Source organism: Apteryx rowi, unplaced genomic scaffold (genome assembly GCF_003343035.1).
Source record: "Apteryx rowi isolate R43461 unplaced genomic scaffold, aptRow1 scaffold_0, whole genome shotgun sequence".
NCBI classification, from domain to species: Eukaryota; Metazoa; Chordata; class Aves; order Apterygiformes; family Apterygidae; genus Apteryx; species Apteryx rowi.
In genome coordinates, this window is record NW_020447195.1 from 2,679,711 (window position 1) to 2,696,110 (window position 16,400).

At 49.3% G+C, this 16,400-nt stretch overlaps 1 protein-coding gene across 1 annotated transcript; it reads right to left on the reverse strand.

The window, feature by feature from the left end:
* Positions 1-1,340: 1,340 nt before the first annotated feature.
* Positions 1,341-15,972, reverse strand: B4GALT5 (beta-1,4-galactosyltransferase 5). Its single transcript, XM_026057414.1, has 8 exons — positions 15,843-15,972; positions 11,413-11,526; positions 10,331-10,455; positions 9,576-9,692; positions 8,604-8,791; positions 8,202-8,324; positions 7,357-7,458; positions 1,341-4,537 (listed from the first exon to the last, which is right to left on the reverse strand). Exons 1-8 carry the CDS (start codon positions 15,958-15,960, stop codon positions 4,390-4,392), a joined length of 1,035 nt encoding a protein of 344 aa, XP_025913199.1. The 5' UTR covers positions 15,961-15,972; the 3' UTR covers positions 1,341-4,389.
* Between the last annotated feature and the right edge of the window lie 428 nt (positions 15,973-16,400).

Below are 16,400 nucleotides of genomic sequence, written 5' to 3' on the forward strand. Positions count from 1 at the left end.
AGCGGCTTGCCGTCGCCCGCCCCGCTCTCCGAGGCCGGCGCTCCCCCGCCGGGCGCCGCGGCCCGAAGGAGCCCGCCAGCTTGCAGAGCGGAGAAGCGAGTGCTGCGAGTGGGAGGAAACTTCCCAGAAGAGGGAGAGCTAAATAAAGGCGAAGCCTGGGCCCGGCTGAGGCTGCCAGCTATTTATTCGAGCAACGCTTGCCCGCTGCAGAGGAGGGGGAGGATATTTTAGAGCTGCTGCAAGGAAGCTTGCCTGCCTGCACGGCTTTTTGATCAGAATCAATCAATCCCCCCCATCCCACCAGCTTCTCCAAGCCCCGCGCAACCAAAAGGCGGCTGATCCAGTGGGTACCAACCTATTTCTGCTGGTCCAAACCGCATGCAGCCCTCGAATACAGCTGCCTGACCAGACCTGCGTAGCGCCTTGCAGCATCCTCGTCCAAAGCAGCGGCAGCAGGCTGCAGCCCGGCGGCTCCCAGCCCCGAGGCCCTATTCGGAGCATCTGAGCGCCATCGCCAGGGCTGCATCCCCCAGCCTGTCCTGGTACCCCGCAGCCTGGGCTGGGAGAGCGGCAGGGGAGGAAAAAGCTGGTTGGGGCCGTCCTGCTGCGGCACGTCTGCCTCGGGGCAGCCCAGCCCCACGCAGGCACCCTGCAGCCGGGAGGCTTCCCGAACCTGCCGCCCCGGGCGGGCAGGAGGCCACCAGCCCCTCCGCCAGCTCGGGGCCAAGCGATGCTTGTGAGATGCTTGGAAAAGAGGCTCTCCCAAATGCAGCCGAGTTGGACCACAAGGAGCATCTCCACCTTGCGCTGGGCTCGCTTCCGAGCGGCGTGTCCAGCCTGGCACCCAGCCTTGGGATACACCCAATTTGGGGATGCCAGCATACAAGTACTGCAGCCCAGGGGAGCTTCGGGCTCCAGCCCAAACTCTGCACTGCATAAGAAACTGCTTGCCTTCTGGTTTCCCCTCCCCAGGGAGGAGCAGCCCTCTCACAGCACCTGCTCCCGGTAAAAGCAGAGATTGACTCGGTCTTTGCCGGGGGCCGTGCCAACGGGTGAGGCAAGGGGGCTGGACCTGTTGTCTGCCCCATCCACCCACCCCTCGGTCTTCACTTATGGTATTTGACTTCTGGAGACTGCATTTCTCCAGGGACACACGCCTCTAAGGCGGGCTTGAGCCTCACCTCGGACACAGGCTCTTCTCTGCTCTCCAGCTGCTACAAGCACGCTCCCGGGGCTTAGGAGTCTCACCTCCTCCAACACCAACAGCAAACACTCCCCCCTTCCCCCAAAGCACGCGCCCGCTCTTGTAAAGAAGCGACCAGTGCAGTCTTTGTTCTTGAATATGTATTTTTACTGAAAAAATCATTCATAAATTAACAAATACAAAAATGTACAAACACATGGGTAAATAAATGTAATGACACAAAGGATTGCTTTGCTGAAAAGTGTGTGTGTCCGTGTTTTAAAACACTAGTCTTCAGTGCAAAAATGTCCCCCTGGCACCTCTTAAAAACATAACAGTAAGCTCAAAAGCCATGATGATGGAAAGATACTTTATAGTTTAAAGCCACTTCTGATGGTGAGTGACTAGCAGTGCGTGGCTGTTGCTCAGACGGTACCTCCCTTAGAGAAGCAGAGCTTTACAAATAACGAGCTGTAAATAAATAGTTTTGCAAATAAAACCCACATGGCTCATTTAAAAAAAAAAAAAAAATCAGCATTGAACACGACCTGCCCTCCTGCAGGGCTACAGACAGCGGTGACATGGAAGGGGTGAACGAGTGGCCTTGTTGAATCTCAGCTGCCAGAATATGTACAAGTTCTTTAATACGAGAATTTTTACACCATAACAGCACATGCGCTTGACAGTATGTTTTTAAACAGTTACATTTACCATACAGTATTTGACATAGCTGATAAGATTAACAGTGCACATTTTTAAGATATTCCACATTTTGAAAAGGGAAAAAATTCAACGTGATTAGAACAAAGGAACTATGAACAGTGATGTCATTTTGGGGTGAAATGGACCCTTTTATGCCAACCTTAAACAAGTGCATTTCTGAGCAGAGGTAACGTCTTTCTTTGTTCAACACAAGGTGCAACGGATGTCAGGTACACAAAGGCTGAGGATTCAAACGAAGGTAGTTTAACACCTACTCGCACACACATGCATGATTCCTGTGGTAGTGAACTTGGACTAGCTGAAATACATTCCTTGTTTGAAGCACCATTAAACAAAGACAGGTTTCTAGCGAGGGCTCAAGATTAAAGAAGTGAGGGGCAGGGCAACGAGGGTTTAGCATTTGAAAAGGGTCCACGTGAATTCGAGATCAAGATTCAGAAGCAAAAGTCTTTATTGCTATATGCGCCATAAAAAGCAAATCCTCACCTCTGCCTATAAATAACCATGTTGAATTCCCTCAGGAAGCAATTTTAAAGCACATGTAAATTCAAAGACTTTAAACCTAAATTACAGGCTTATCAGCGCTTTTCAAGGGCAGGCTCGCTGTCCTCTCATACTGCCTGATAAGATCGACACAACAAGAACTCCATGTTTTCTAAACTAACATTTTCTTGATACGCTTTAGGAATGCCCTGGGCAGTCACACCCACAACAGATGTGTATGGGGATCATACGTCCACGGAACCAAGAAAACCAATGTAAACCATGAAAAGTTAAGGAAACTGAAGGCAAACAATGCAATAAAAAGAAAGTTAAAGTACTTCTGAGGTCAAACACTCACAATTGTTATGTATAAATACATAATTAAAACACAACCCCCAAAGTATTATTTTTAAATCAGAGAGGTCCAGTAAAAATGACTGTGTACATGCTGCGTAACTAATGGATTGACTTTCAAAGGAGGGGAGAGAAAAAAAAAACACTTTATATAGGTACAACCCCAAAATCCCAAATCAGTTGTAAAGATGGAAGAGGAGGGGAAAATGGGACAAGGGAGGGGTCATTTCAAATTTAGATGATTGCATGGGGTGTTGGACCGAGATCTTGAGTTCTTGGTACTCATGTTTGCATGAACTTAATCTATAGGTCCTTCATTTTTCTCGCTATTACTAATCTGTGGACAATCTATCCCACTAGCTGCACTTGTGCAAGTGCTTTCAGGTGGTTAAGGCTGACAACCAAGTGTCCTACCTAGTTCTAATTTACATTAGTTCAGTGTACTGTTAAATTTACACAATAAATACAAAATACTATTCCATAAAACAAAACCCCAAACCATAACGTTACCTTAGAGGAATCACTGCAGACCACTTAATTTGGGGCAGACCCTGTGAAGTGCAGCCAGCTGCCCCATCCTGAGGGCGACGCGTGGGCAGGAGAAGCAGCCCCGAGGGTCTGCAAGTGGGGGCCGAGGCCTCCTGGCCCGGAGGAGCGGCGGGTGCTCAGGGGGGCGCGTGGGAACTCGACAAGTCTGCCAAGCTTGCGCTTGCCATCCGAGTGGCATGGAGAGCAACAGGCAATGGATTTCATTCCATATGGCTTTCAGACCAATTTACACATTATGCTTCAAAAAATGACACAAATGGGATTCCCCCCCCATAAAATATTCCCATTTCCTCACTCTCCCTGGGAAAAGCCACCCACATGATTTCTGTAAGGAATGATGACATGGCTGTTTTTATCAAGCGCTACATTTTAAAGTTTAGGGCCCTGTTCCGCGAACATTTATGCATATGCATAGCTTAAATCATGCAAGCAGTCTCACTGGCTGAAAAGGGAACAACTTGCACAAGTACAGTGATGCACACACAAATGTTTACAGAATCCAGGACTAAAATGAGTGACCTTATGTAAACCTCTAGCTTGGATCTGAACCATAGAAGAAAATAAAAAGGGGCAATTTACACAGCATATTTACACTTACACTTCTTTAAGAAGCGATTCTGTTGTATATACTTCAAGCAGGTCATTTAAAAAACCACACAAATGTAGAACGGTGTCAGAAGTCTTGTCTGATCTCCCAACTGGGGCCGCTGCTGACTGAATGGCCTCCGACCGTCCCAGTCGAGAAGTCAGAGTCACTCAGCCGAGCCGGCTCGTGGGGAGGGAAGCGGGTCCGCGGCGAGTCCCGGTGCTGGAGATGCTGGAGGTGGAATGTGAGACGAGAGCAGCAGTTCAAACCATTGTCCTGAAACCCGGAAAGCAAGTGGCGGAAAAGGAAAAAGACTGCTGAGCTCGCTGCACGAGTATCAGGTTGGATTGGTACAGCAAGGACAGTTTGTGCGTGCACTTTCAGCCTTATTCTCCAAAAATACTGTGATCCTTCATTAGCCAAAATATTTCTTGTCCTCAATAACCCTTAAAAAAGAAAGTCTAATGTGGTGCTTTCTTGGTGAAGGGCAGAGCAAAGTTATTTTCTCCTCTTAATATTCGCTCACCAGAGCCAGCTCTGGTGTCAGGTTAACAGTGATGTTCTTATACAAGGCGTCATATGTGACGTTTGGAAAGTAGTTCAAGTTATTGAGGCCGTCCAGGGCTTGCCTTTCTTTCGACTTCCTCAGCAAGGCATACCTGCATGGAGAGAGCAAGAGACCAACGGATTCACTTCCCCGCATTGCGTGGAGCCGCGCAAAGTCTGGCTGACAGCTACAAAAATACCCTTAACGCAGTTGACCCCTATCCGAAGCCACAGAACAAAGCGTCTGAGTCCTTAATAAAGACTACTGTCATCTTTTACACGTTCCTCACATGTAAACATCCCAAACACTTTACAAAAGTTGTAGTCCATCCTGTGATACAGAGCAAAGTTGCTCAACTTCTGCCTCACCAAAACAAGGAGAGCTCCTTGGCCAGCGAGCCAGAGGACCCAGGAGACAAACAGAAGCCGAAAGGCCATGTGGTCATTTCTGTTCTTTAGGAAACTGGATCACCCACCCAAGCGCAGAACTAATGGTATTAGTCTGCGAGTGATGGGGGATGAGGAAGTAAAACTAGAACAATCATATTTTGGGAAAGGAAGCTGCAGCTGGTGCACAAAAAGGGCCTCGATCAAGTTTAGGGGCAGCATGACAAGACACAAGACCCAATGTAAGAGGGAAAAAACAGGCAGAAATGTCTCGGCAGGCCAGGACTATGGATTTTCCGTACTGCAGTACAGCAGTGCTGAGGTACCTCAGAGCACCGGGAGGGGGGGACTGGGACCCCGAGAGGCTGGGAGACGGCAAGAGCACCGGGGAACACACATGCCATGGGGAAGAGGAAGAATTGGGGTCAGACAGAAGGAGGAAGGGCCAACATCGGCTTCAGAGAGGTCACAGTACGAGGACATTGGCAGGAAACAGTTTTTCCAGCGAAGAAGGAAAGCGTTTGGCAGAACACTGGGTGCCAGGTTCCCCCTGGGTTCGCCGCGGTGCCGCTGGGCAGATGGGAGAGCTGGAAGCAAAGCCGTTGCTGGCGGTGCAAGCTGGAAGGAGCGAAACAATCACCCCTCCAAACCCCCCAAAACCAGCAGCCAGGCTGAGACGTGCCCTACAGTAACGCTGCCCGCTGCAGACGCGGCGGAGCAGACGGGAGCACTTGGCAACGGGAGCGTTGAGCTCATCTTGGAGCCGCACGAGCAGCTGCTTTGCCCCTCTCCACCGCAGATCGCTCCCTCCCGCAGCACGCCGGCGAGCGGCCGCTGATCCAGAGCTAAGCCTCACGCTAAACAAGGCTCGCGGCTGGAGCAGTGTTAGTTCAAAAGGCTTCACGGCGTTTGAAGAGACGTTATCCTTCCTCACTGTGAGCACGAGAGGCAGCGGTCTGCAACGCCTGCTCCCGGCAAACAGGGCTCCAGGGAAGAGAGGCCGAAACGCCCTCGGCTCCTGCCACCCTGCCGCACAGGGCGCCTGCGCTTGGCCTGCAGCATCCTGAAACAAGGGCTCATTCCTGCTGCACTCCCATCCTTTCATGCTTCAGGGATTTGACTGAATGCAGCTTTTTTTAAACCAAAACCGACTTCCTTGATCTTTGCAAGAGTGAAACAAGAACCATCTCTTGCTGGCTGCACTGTCCAACAGCGAAATGAGAACTAGAGCTAAAGCTTACATATAACCTTAAATGGAAACTCCCCAAAGAAGGAATCTGCTGTAGGAAAAGACTGAAGACCAGCACATAAGTTCATTTCTCCTCTGAACTTGCAGCTAGTTCAAATAGTCTTTGCAAAACAAGCCCTCCTTGCTGTCCCTTCTCCTGCCAGCAGCAGACAGGAGCCTCCGTTCAGAACAAAGTCTGCACTATGCAACAGCTCATGACCTACAAGTGTTAGTTCCTGCAGTTGTTTGCAAAAGAGATATTTCTCTGGTTTTCTGTTGCATAGTTTTCGGAAGACTCAAATTCCACTAAGGTCCCCTGGCAATAGCAGCCATTCATTGAACCGTTGCACTCTCAGAAACAGCTTTGGCTCATGGATGAGGGCGTCAGAACCCACCTCGAAAGCTCCAGGGAGAATTTAGCTTTTTGAGATGAAGGAAAAAGAAAAAGTGTTCAGGCAGTGCTTGTGCTCCTATGTACAGGGAGCAGTTATTCCTCCTCACGGATGTCTGAAGTCTCACAAGATGGCAAGTCCTGAACTTGCGGGCTCTGTATATTCACCTCAGCTTGGAGTAAAGAGGCAGCAACAGCAGAATTAGCACGTATGGCAGAGTCACGACTGGAGCTGCTCCGTCTCAGTGCTCCGGTAGAAGGAGTGTGCCAGGAGCCGCACACCATCTCTCCGTCTGCACACTCCATTACGGGATCAAAGCAGTGCAAGTGGCACCCTCCAACTCAAAACATGGAATATTTTCCACTACTGAAGAACAACGTAGCAGTGAGATGTTGCTTCTGCAACAGCAACAGAATTCGTAATGCAAACTCAGTGTTTCTATTAGACTCCATTAGTACTTCCAGAGTCACCTGATGCTTTAGCAACGCTACACCATGAAACTGCTCTGCTGTCTGCCTTCTGCAAGCTAAGCAATGCTTTCTGAAACGTTTAAATCAGGATCTGCTAGAAAAAACAGAAGCTGCTTTGATATTCAGTATTAACTACTCCTTTAGAAACAACCCCCTCCAGACACAGGAGAAGTCCCAAGCCTGTTAAGCCAGGCTGCAGGGCTGGCAACCCAGGCTCTTGGGTGACATTCAAGAAGCTACAGTCGCAAAGTAAGGACCCCTTGTCTTAGGGTCGCAGGTCACTAAACATGCCGGAGGAATCCGGGCAGCGTTCTGCCTCCCTTATCTTCCTACAGTCGGAGTTTCCTTCACGAGTTAAGGCTGTTATTGCCCTTAGACAGCTCCAGGGAACCTTGTACATGGGACAGACTTTTTTTTTAAAAAAGGATCTGAAAGCCCTTCAAAGTTTCACTTGCCTTCCTAGGAACTGCACTTCGCCCCGATGATGATGCGGAATCGATTTGTATTTCCCCGTGTCTCCTTCTGGTCGAGTCACTGAATAGCCGGCATACTGCACTCTGTATTAGAAAGGGGAGAGAGACAAAAGAAAAGAAAGAAAAAAAGAAAAAAAAGAAAAAAGCACAACTATTGCATTTGTTCTGCCTTCAATGCTTGCCAAGACTGCACAATTAGGGCTCTTGCGGCTCCTACAGTAACTTTGTCTTTTCATCAAGCAGATAAACTATGCAAATCTCCCCACTTCAATCTAAGCTCCAGGCCAGTTAGGCTGCGCTCAGCACCTCAAGGTTTCAAGAGTTCAGCCGGGAATCAGTTTGACATAATCATCATGGAATATTGCATACGAGGCCAGTAATTTCACAACCAGTGTTTCTCTGTCTGCATCCAATCTATTGCTTGAGCAGACTGGAATGCCACCCACTCAAACGCGTTTCCCACCAAATCACCTCAAAACAGGCCGGCCGTTCCCTGGGTCAGGCAAACAGGGTACAGCCTGGCCCAGCACCAGCTGGAAGAGGTGAAAATATTTCTCTTCACAGTGTATGCAACCTTGCCCAATATAATCACGACGTAAAGTCAGTCTAAGGGACAACATTATCATGTAGACTTGGAGGCTGCTTCCAGCACTGACAAAATTGGTGCACTGCATTCAAAGCCAAGTCCCTGAATTCCTGAAGATTGTGACGTGCCCCATGGGCCCAGGCAGCACCGCTGGCACCTGCACGCCAAGCGGCTCACAGCACCGCCACGGGAGCCCTGCCCATCACCCCGCCTCGGGATGCGGCTCCAGCCGCAGTGGTACCTGTTCCAAAGGTCGTCGTCCTCTCCGCCCCAGCCCCAGAAGGCGTTGGGGAAGCCATTGATTTTCTGAAACTGCTCTACGGTCAGGCCACTCACTCCACCAAAGAACTCATTGTACGGGAGCCTAAACGGGAGAGAAGGGGTCAGTCGAGCGTGCAAAGAAACAGCTGTCACTGCCGTTCAGGGCTGACCCAATTGCCTGCTCAAAGCTCATCAGAGCAGCAGTTCTCCCAGTTGCAATGAAGAAAGCCCATGAGCTACGAGGATGTTTTCTTCTATTTCTCTTTTATGTTTACTTTGCACAAAGCTTGGGAAACAAACTGAAATTGATTTTCTGTCCTTTTAAAAATCTAACACCGGCTTCTTATCTATTACTATAGCGCAGAGGAAGACTGGTGCTTACAGATACATGTACTTATCCAGCTTGGCTGCAAAGTGTCTTGGCATCTGTCCACATCCGTAATAGTTACGGTCATTTTCTGGTATGTGGTCCACATCGTGAAAGATGAGACAATCCCAGTCCAAGTCCTTCATTGCTTCCCGAAAGCCAACATTGAAGAGCATGGCACGGTTAAAGGGTTGGTTACCAGCCTAGGAGAGACGGAGAGTTCGTTCTCAAGGGAAGCCTGATACAAGTTTGGTTGCTTTGCCTGTGCAGTTTTCTAAAAAAGACTGAGAATCCAAAGTGCACTTGGCTCCCAATTCAGTTGCTCAACAGAAGAGAGTGTATTGGTTTTGGTCAATATCACTAGTTATCTGTTCCAAGACTTAAATATTCAATTTAGTGTACAATTGCAAAAATAGGAAGTTAAAGTGTTATTAGTCAGATACCCAAAAAAGCAACTTTGATTGATCTCTTTACCTGACACTGTCCAAAAGGCTAAGGAGAACTAAGTCTGGTGGCATGTTAACAGGGTGCATGAGGATGGATAGCTTAGGTGACAGCTTCACATGGACAAGAATGCAGCATTATTTATGCTGCAAATATCTAGTTCAAAAAAATTTTTTTTTCCCCAATGTCTCCTCCAATACAGAGTTTAAAAAAAATCTGGATCTCTACTTCATTTTTTAGGTGAAAGCCAGTCTCTAATTTCTAGGGACACATCTCAATTGTGCCACTTTGAGACAGAGTGGGACAATTTCAGCTTTGCAACATGAACTCAGAAGCAATCACACACAAACCTTCTAATATTTAAATTACGTGATCTGGCAGGTAACCTCCTTGGGAGGCAAAGCAGCGCTACGCTTGTGGCTTTGGCTGCACGCTGACGCTCTGGCACACATTTCTATCGCAGCACACTTCATATGCTTGCCGCTGCCTCCACCAGCAAACCAGCTGGGGAGCAGACACCGCGCACACGCAGGACCGACTTACCTGCTCAACAACGTAAAACGCGAATTGTAAACGTTGACGCTGCAGCATTGGAATCAGGTGTCTGAAGAGGACTGGAAGATGCTCGTAACGATTGCGGAATGGAATTAGGATTGCCACCTGGACGGGGAAAGGACATCCATTACCACATCAGGAAAGAGAGCTCTTGGCAGCCCACAGACCCCTCTAACCCCCGCGTCGCTGCTGCTTGGAAACTTTGGTATTCGTTCACCTTCTGGGAAATCGTTGCTTCGGGGAGATTAAACATAATCCTGGCCTTACGCGAGACTAATAGCCGCCATACTCACTGCCTCTACCCACCAAGCAAGGAGAGCAAGAGCAAGGCCAGGTCCCTGTACTGTACTGCCCAGAGGCCACCACCCTCCAAGACAGGAGTCCCCAGCAATGCCACCTCCATCTCTGGGTCAAGCGTCCCCAAACCAGACAGCTGGGCAAACTGGAGGCTCGTCAGCTGGGAACCAGACAGGCAAGTTCACTGCCTGCCTCCTCAGCAGTCCTTGCAGAGAGCCAGGCTGACTCATGCATCACAACTGCAGCCCTCGATTTCAGCGCTTTGCTTCTCCAGGCACTGCAGTCCTAGTCGCAGGGAGCCTTACACTCATTTGTCTGGAGCTGCAGCACAAAGGTGGAAGTGCTGGAGCTGCCCACTAACATCTCCCTGCCGCCCGACCGGGAGCCCTCCTTCCTGCTGCGCCTGGCAATGGTACAGGCACGGCGCTGCCGAATTCCCAGCTTACCTTCCAGCGAGGCAGACAGTCACTCGGCTTCCAGTGGCCTCCTAGCTTGATAGAAGGGTCTTTCGAGAAGAACTGGTGGATATCTTCCATGGTGATTTCACTCATATTTACATCAATGGGGCCCTCTGCGGACGCAGTGGAAAGAAGCAGAGGAAGGTGAGGGCTCCCATCCGAGCACGAGGAGGTGCCGCTTGGCTCCTACCCTGCTCGGTGCCCTCCCCGATTTCACTCCTGCGTTTGGCCCTAGCACTGAACGCAACCGGTCTGTTCTTTCCCCAGACACCAGAGATGACTGGGGAACACCACCGGCGTGGCTCAGCCTTGCCCCTCCGCAGCCCGGCTCTGCTCAAGCCTTCGTGCCCCTTGCTGGATGAGGCCCTCTGCACTGCAAACCCAGCACCCCTCCAGACCTGCCACAGCCAAGAGGAATCCAGGCCCAGTTTCACTCAGGACGGCTCGGCGGTTCACTCGTGTCCGACAGCGCCGGGGCTGGGACTGGCCTGTGCCAGCAAACGGCAGCGAGCGCCGGAGGGGTGAAGGGGTGACCGCTCTGCTGCCTGCCAGCCCCGGCGCTGGCCATGGAAAAGGGCTGGCCAAGCCTTTCTACCGACTCGCAGGGCACAATTCCTCTTTTGTTTGCATTTGCCAAGCGACGGGCTCTTGCTCCAGAAAGGAGAAGCGCCTCAGACATAGCAGGGATTAATTTGGGCGATCCAGTAAACAATGATTTCCCAGAGGAAAACTGCGGCTGCAGAACAGCCCTTCCATTCATTCCCTGCTCCCGCCCTCCGGACAGGTGCTAAATAGAAAAAGGTGAAATACCAACAAGTCAGGAGGGGAAAAATGCCAGAATACGCAATCCAAAACCATGCAGGAGCAGGTAAAGGGGGCACCGGAGCTGCCAGCTAAAGCAGAAATTCAGGCCCCCTCGGAAGGGATGCTCCAGGCTCGGGTGCCAGCCTCCCGAAACCCAGCACGCGCAAGCTGTGCCGGTGCAGACGGGGCCCCTGGCCGGGACAGGGGGCTCGACACGAGCTGGGGCGAGGGCTGCAACGCTGGAGGCAAGGCACAGTGCTACTCACTCATAGAAGGGAGTCTCTCGGGACAGGTATGGTTTGGAAAGTAGGTAAAATCTTCAGGAAGAAAAGTTGTGGCTTGCAGAAAGGTTTCATTGTGATTCAAATCAAGAGGATAATCTAGGGTGGGGAAAAAATGAGAGAGGAAAAAAAAATCTGCTTAAACTACAGGTCTTTGGTTTTTCCAGCCACCTCCCCACACCATTGCCAGCGCACCCCTTCAGCTGACCACCTTGTCCCCAAAACCACCCAGGGCCGAGCGCGTCCCAGACTGCCGTGGGCGTCCCCATGCAGTGCGAGTCCTCGTCTCGCAACCACCACCCAGCTGGGCTTTCCTCCCCGCGGCATCAGAGGGCAGCCGCGGGGTGGCAGGAGAAACCTGGTGGGCGTCAGACCAGGCCACCGCCGAGGAACCTGCCCCTTTCCTGGTCCCAGGAGGGATTCTGAGCTTCGCCTTCAGGCAGCACAAATAGATCAAGTGGAAGGAGCACGTGGCCCTTGAAAGGAAAGGTTATTTAATGCTTTGTCCCCGAAGGGCTGCAGCGCAGGTGAAAGGGGAAGCGCTCCTCGAGCGGCTCCTCTCCTAACACGGGCTCACGGGAGGACAGTCCCCAGGCACGTCCTAGCAGCCAGCAGTGACCGTCAGGAGCAGCAACCTGCTCGGCACAATCCTGCTTCTTGTGATTCTCTTGAAAGGATCAATAAAAACCATCGTGTTACACGTAGCCTTTCACTTGGTTAGCATGACGTAAAAGCAGAGGTGTGCCCACGTTCCAGCAGGTCCCAGCAGCATCCAGAAGAGCACATTTCCTCAAAGCCCTCACCCTTTTGATTCCTTTTACCTTCTGGGTAAAAACCCTTCATCATGCTACAGCTTTGGATGTTTTAAGGAAGTTTTTGCGTAACTACAAACTTCTGCTTTCTATGGTTATACAACCAAAAAGCACCAGTTTTGCATAAGGCTACTTTAGCCAGCCACGACCTTTATTTTAGGTGCTAGAAAAAAGTTTGTCTGCCTAAAGTAGTAATGCATCAACTACTGTGGGAGGATGCTGCATCTCTGCTTTCTGAGAGGATCAGATGCTTAGCGGAGGGTTTGCCTTTTGATCCCGTGGCACCAAGGGCAGGAGCCTCAACCTTAACACACCTCATTCCCACAGGGATCCCAAAGAAGCAGCCATTTCGGGCTAAGAGCGCTTAGTCCCATCGCGCGTCAGAAGCCTGACGCAGACCAGCTCCCTCGTGCTCCCGACCTGCGAGGTCCAACGGGCCTGAAGAGGAGGAACCTTCCTGGTTCCCTGACCCTTAAAGGGCATTTATACCGGGCTGGCTGTACAAGCGCGTGTGAGCGGACTGACATTCACTAGACTAACTCAAAGCAAAAGCAGTTCTGGTTTCTCATAACCACGCTATAAACCATCTGCTATTCAGGCACCTAAAGACAAAGCCGGTGTAGGGTTTCTCCTCCCCAAGAGCTGTCTGAGCAGCTTAGCAATGGCTGTAGGTGATCTACTCACATACAGCGCACTTACAGTAGGCAGACAGCATAAGTTATTTTACTCAACACAGTGTAAAATGCACTTTTTTTAAATCAGCGGTTATAATCTTTCAAATAACTGAAGCATATATTTAGGTTCAAAAGATATCGATACAAAAGAGTCTTGCGCATTTTATACTGAGAACAATTTACAGTGTAGTGAAAAGAGTGTGTCAGCTCATATTAAGAGTTAAGAATCTACATCAGATTTATTTTAAGATATGTACATTTAAGTAATTGCATAAACGTACTGTATTCTCTATAGCATAAAGGCTGTATTAAAAAGAGAAAAACCCACACACTTTAAAGATATCTCAAGGGGGAAAAAAAAAAGAATAATTTTTTAAAGCAAAGCAGAGAAGGTTGTCTCAACCTGCAAAGTCCAAATCTTTCATTTGGATCAATTAAGACAACTCATTACCCAGCCGGATATTGCAGCTTGCTTTCTTCTACCGGAACATAATATCATATCATTAGTACTGTTTATCTGTTAGACTAAGTGGCACCCAAACCATCTCAGCCAGACTGAAGACAGACTTGCAAACAGAATCACAGGGCTTTTCAAATACTATAAATGTTATTTTGGATGCTTGCTACTGCTATGACTAAATTTTAATAACCAGACTCCCATTAAACTCATATCACCATAATATAGCTCTTGATGCTTAGTTCGACTCTCTAACCATAAGCTGACAATGCAGAGCGAAGCTCAATTCCACCTTTTTGCATGAAGTAAGTGCTGCCTTTTTTGCTTGCTAAAGCACAGAACGGACACCTCTTAGCTCAGTGAATAGGAAATTGGTTATTGCATCCATTATCAAATGCTTAAAAAGCTATTACAATGAGGAAGTAATTCATAGAAAAGGAAAAAGCTAAGAAGGGCAAAAAATAAAACATAGAAAGATGGAGGGAAACACACTGTGCTTGCAGCAGACCAACCTGCCCCTTGCCATGCAGGACCGCACATCACCAAGCATTCTGCCTAGGAATTAAAGCCACAGGTCCAGGGAGGCCATGCACACGGGACAGCACTGCGTGACAAGCCACTCCGTTTTGGCCACATCTGGAGGACAGACGTGACCTTTAGGAGAGGCTGCTGCTCGGGAAGCATTAGCATTAGCAGCATCCTGCTTCCCAGGTGCTGCCAGGAGGCTGGAGCAGGGACCCAGCTGATGACCAGAGAGGAGCAACTAGCTCTTATAAAGGCAAGAAGTGGTTTGGGAGCTGCCTATTGCCTCATTTGTCACCTCCGGGAGGCAGCAAGGAGATGGGGAGATCTGCATTTTGAGCAAAGAAGCTCCAGAAAACCAGGTCAGGGTGGGAAGATACTGACTGCAGTGTTAAGGCAATGCTCATGGCCACGGCTCCGCACACCTTCCTGATGTCACGGCCAGCGTCACGCACATGCTCCTCGGCCCTCTTACTGGGAAGGTCGCACAAGGATGTTACACAGCACTTGTGCACATTAAAACCATCCTTACTGCTCCAAGCTTTCCAAACAGAAGGGGGTATAAATCCAAGTTTGCAGAGTTGAAATGGATCTGAGGCACGAGCAAAGCCATTTATTCCAGTAGCAATAATAACGGTATCAGAGCTGCTAATGTGGTAACTGTTTCCCCCTCCACTGCAGGCAGCAGAGGTTCATAGCAGCTCTGCAGAGGGCTCGCAGCCGGGAGGGCAGCAGGGAGCAGCCCGGCGAGGCTCAGACGGGCACCGGAGGCTTTGCTCACCGCGAGCAGCGGTGGTAAAGCACCTGACCTTCCTCCTCTTCAGTTTTCACTGCTAACTACTTCCTCACCGCATGTCTTTTTTAGTTGATGTTTCCAGCCTTAAAACAGATAGAGCTGGCAGCTCTGGCTGACTTCAGCAGTAGAGGAGAAGATTATGAAGGGTGCAACTCACTTGCAGAGTTTGGAGATTCCCCTTCTTTTCCTTTCCTACTCAAAGTACAACCAAACTGGGATAACGGCCATACCATCTACTCAGTGCTCCAGGAATGGACACTCTTCCAGAGGGGAGGCTGAGCAGCAAGGATATTGCATTTTTTTTATACAGAAAAAATTTTGCCTTTTAAATCTCTACCAGCCCTTGCTGACGAAACCTACCCCAGGTTCCTCCTCAAGCGCAGACCTCAGTTGAGCTTCATGGGCATCACCAAAGCTTAATGCAAAACACGCCTGGGAACCATCACGCTCCTGACTCACTAGTTACAAGTAAACACAAGGAAGTACTCTCTCAGCACGACACCTGCTTGCCCTGTCCTCAGTCGCAAGGAAATGCCTCACGCTGTTATATGCAAACACACACATTTACACTTCGGCGTACCCTGTTTACACCAAAACTTATGATACAACTAAACCAGTAAGCCTTTTCCTAGCATTATATTATGGATGGAAAATAGTCAGGAGTCAGAGCCTGTTACTCTGATCCCTTCATTCCACCCAGAGTTCAATATATTATTTGTGGCCGAGCTCCAGCCAAGTCACCTCGGTTCATCCTCGCAAGGGAAGAGTGAAGCTTATGAACACGGGCTCTTCCGTGTATGTGAGGTGATGGCTGTGTGCATGTGTGTGAAGGCATTTTAAAATACAAAGACAGACTTTTGCACAACTGTTTTTCAAAGCCTTCATCCTCAGACTGGTTGAAGCTAACAAGCCAAATTCCTCAAAAGCAAAGAGGTTTTTGGCTCAGTATCCAGTCATTTGAGACCTTTCAAGATTTCTACCCTTTAATTGGTTTTCTCTATTATTATTTATTCAAATCCTTTTAACTCGTATAAAGTTTCCACCCTGCATTTACCAACATAAATTAATTCCTTTAAGGGAGAGTGGTTCAGGTCAACTTGCTGTCCAGTGAAAATGGAAACTTTGATTAAAGCGACAATTATTAAAGATTATACCTGAGTCATTCACGCTGCTGTTCCTCTTGGCATAGGCACTGCGGACCACCTGCTCGTAGACCTGAGCTCCTATTGTCCTCATGTTTTCACGAATCATGATGCCTTGGGCTTGCATCATGAAGAGGTAGGTGTTCACTGCAAGGAAAAAAAAAAGAAAGAAAAAAATACTTCCATGAGCATCAGCTTTTATAGGAAAGAAATGCGAAAGAAATACGAGCCTCCTGGAACCCTTCCCAGCGCTCGGCTTCCTTTCAGCTTCCTCCTGCCATGAGGATCCCTGGGTCACACGTGCCGAGGTTACCTGACGAAAGCTAGTAAAGGCGCACGAGTTTTAAAGCGTAGGCATGAGGCACGTTTTGAAACCTGCCCGATTAATAAGAGGAACTTACACGGCTGTTGCTAACAACGCAGGCTGTAATTCAGCACGAGAGGTTAAACAACGATACCTCTTGCTGTGCAAGTGCAGAGGTCTCATTAGAAGGTATCATTATAGGAGGAAACTCAGCCACACGACTGGACGAGAAAATCCCTTCCCAGACCGCGGGGTTAGAGGCCTGC

Bases quoted from the DNA above. Each gene is read 5' to 3' on its own strand.
- B4GALT5 (XM_026057414.1), bottom strand. From the start codon at position 15,960: ATGATGCAAGCCCAAGGCATCATGATTCGTGAAAACATGAGGACAATA. The intron at 11,527-15,842 runs GTATAATCTTTA...TCCCCACCCTAG, and splicing joins CAGCAGCGTGAATGACTCAG to ATTATCCTCTTGATTTGAAT. The intron at 8,792-9,575 runs GTAAGTCGGTCC...CGTCTCTCCTAG, and splicing joins CGTTTTACGTTGTTGAGCAG to GCTGGTAACCAACCCTTTAA.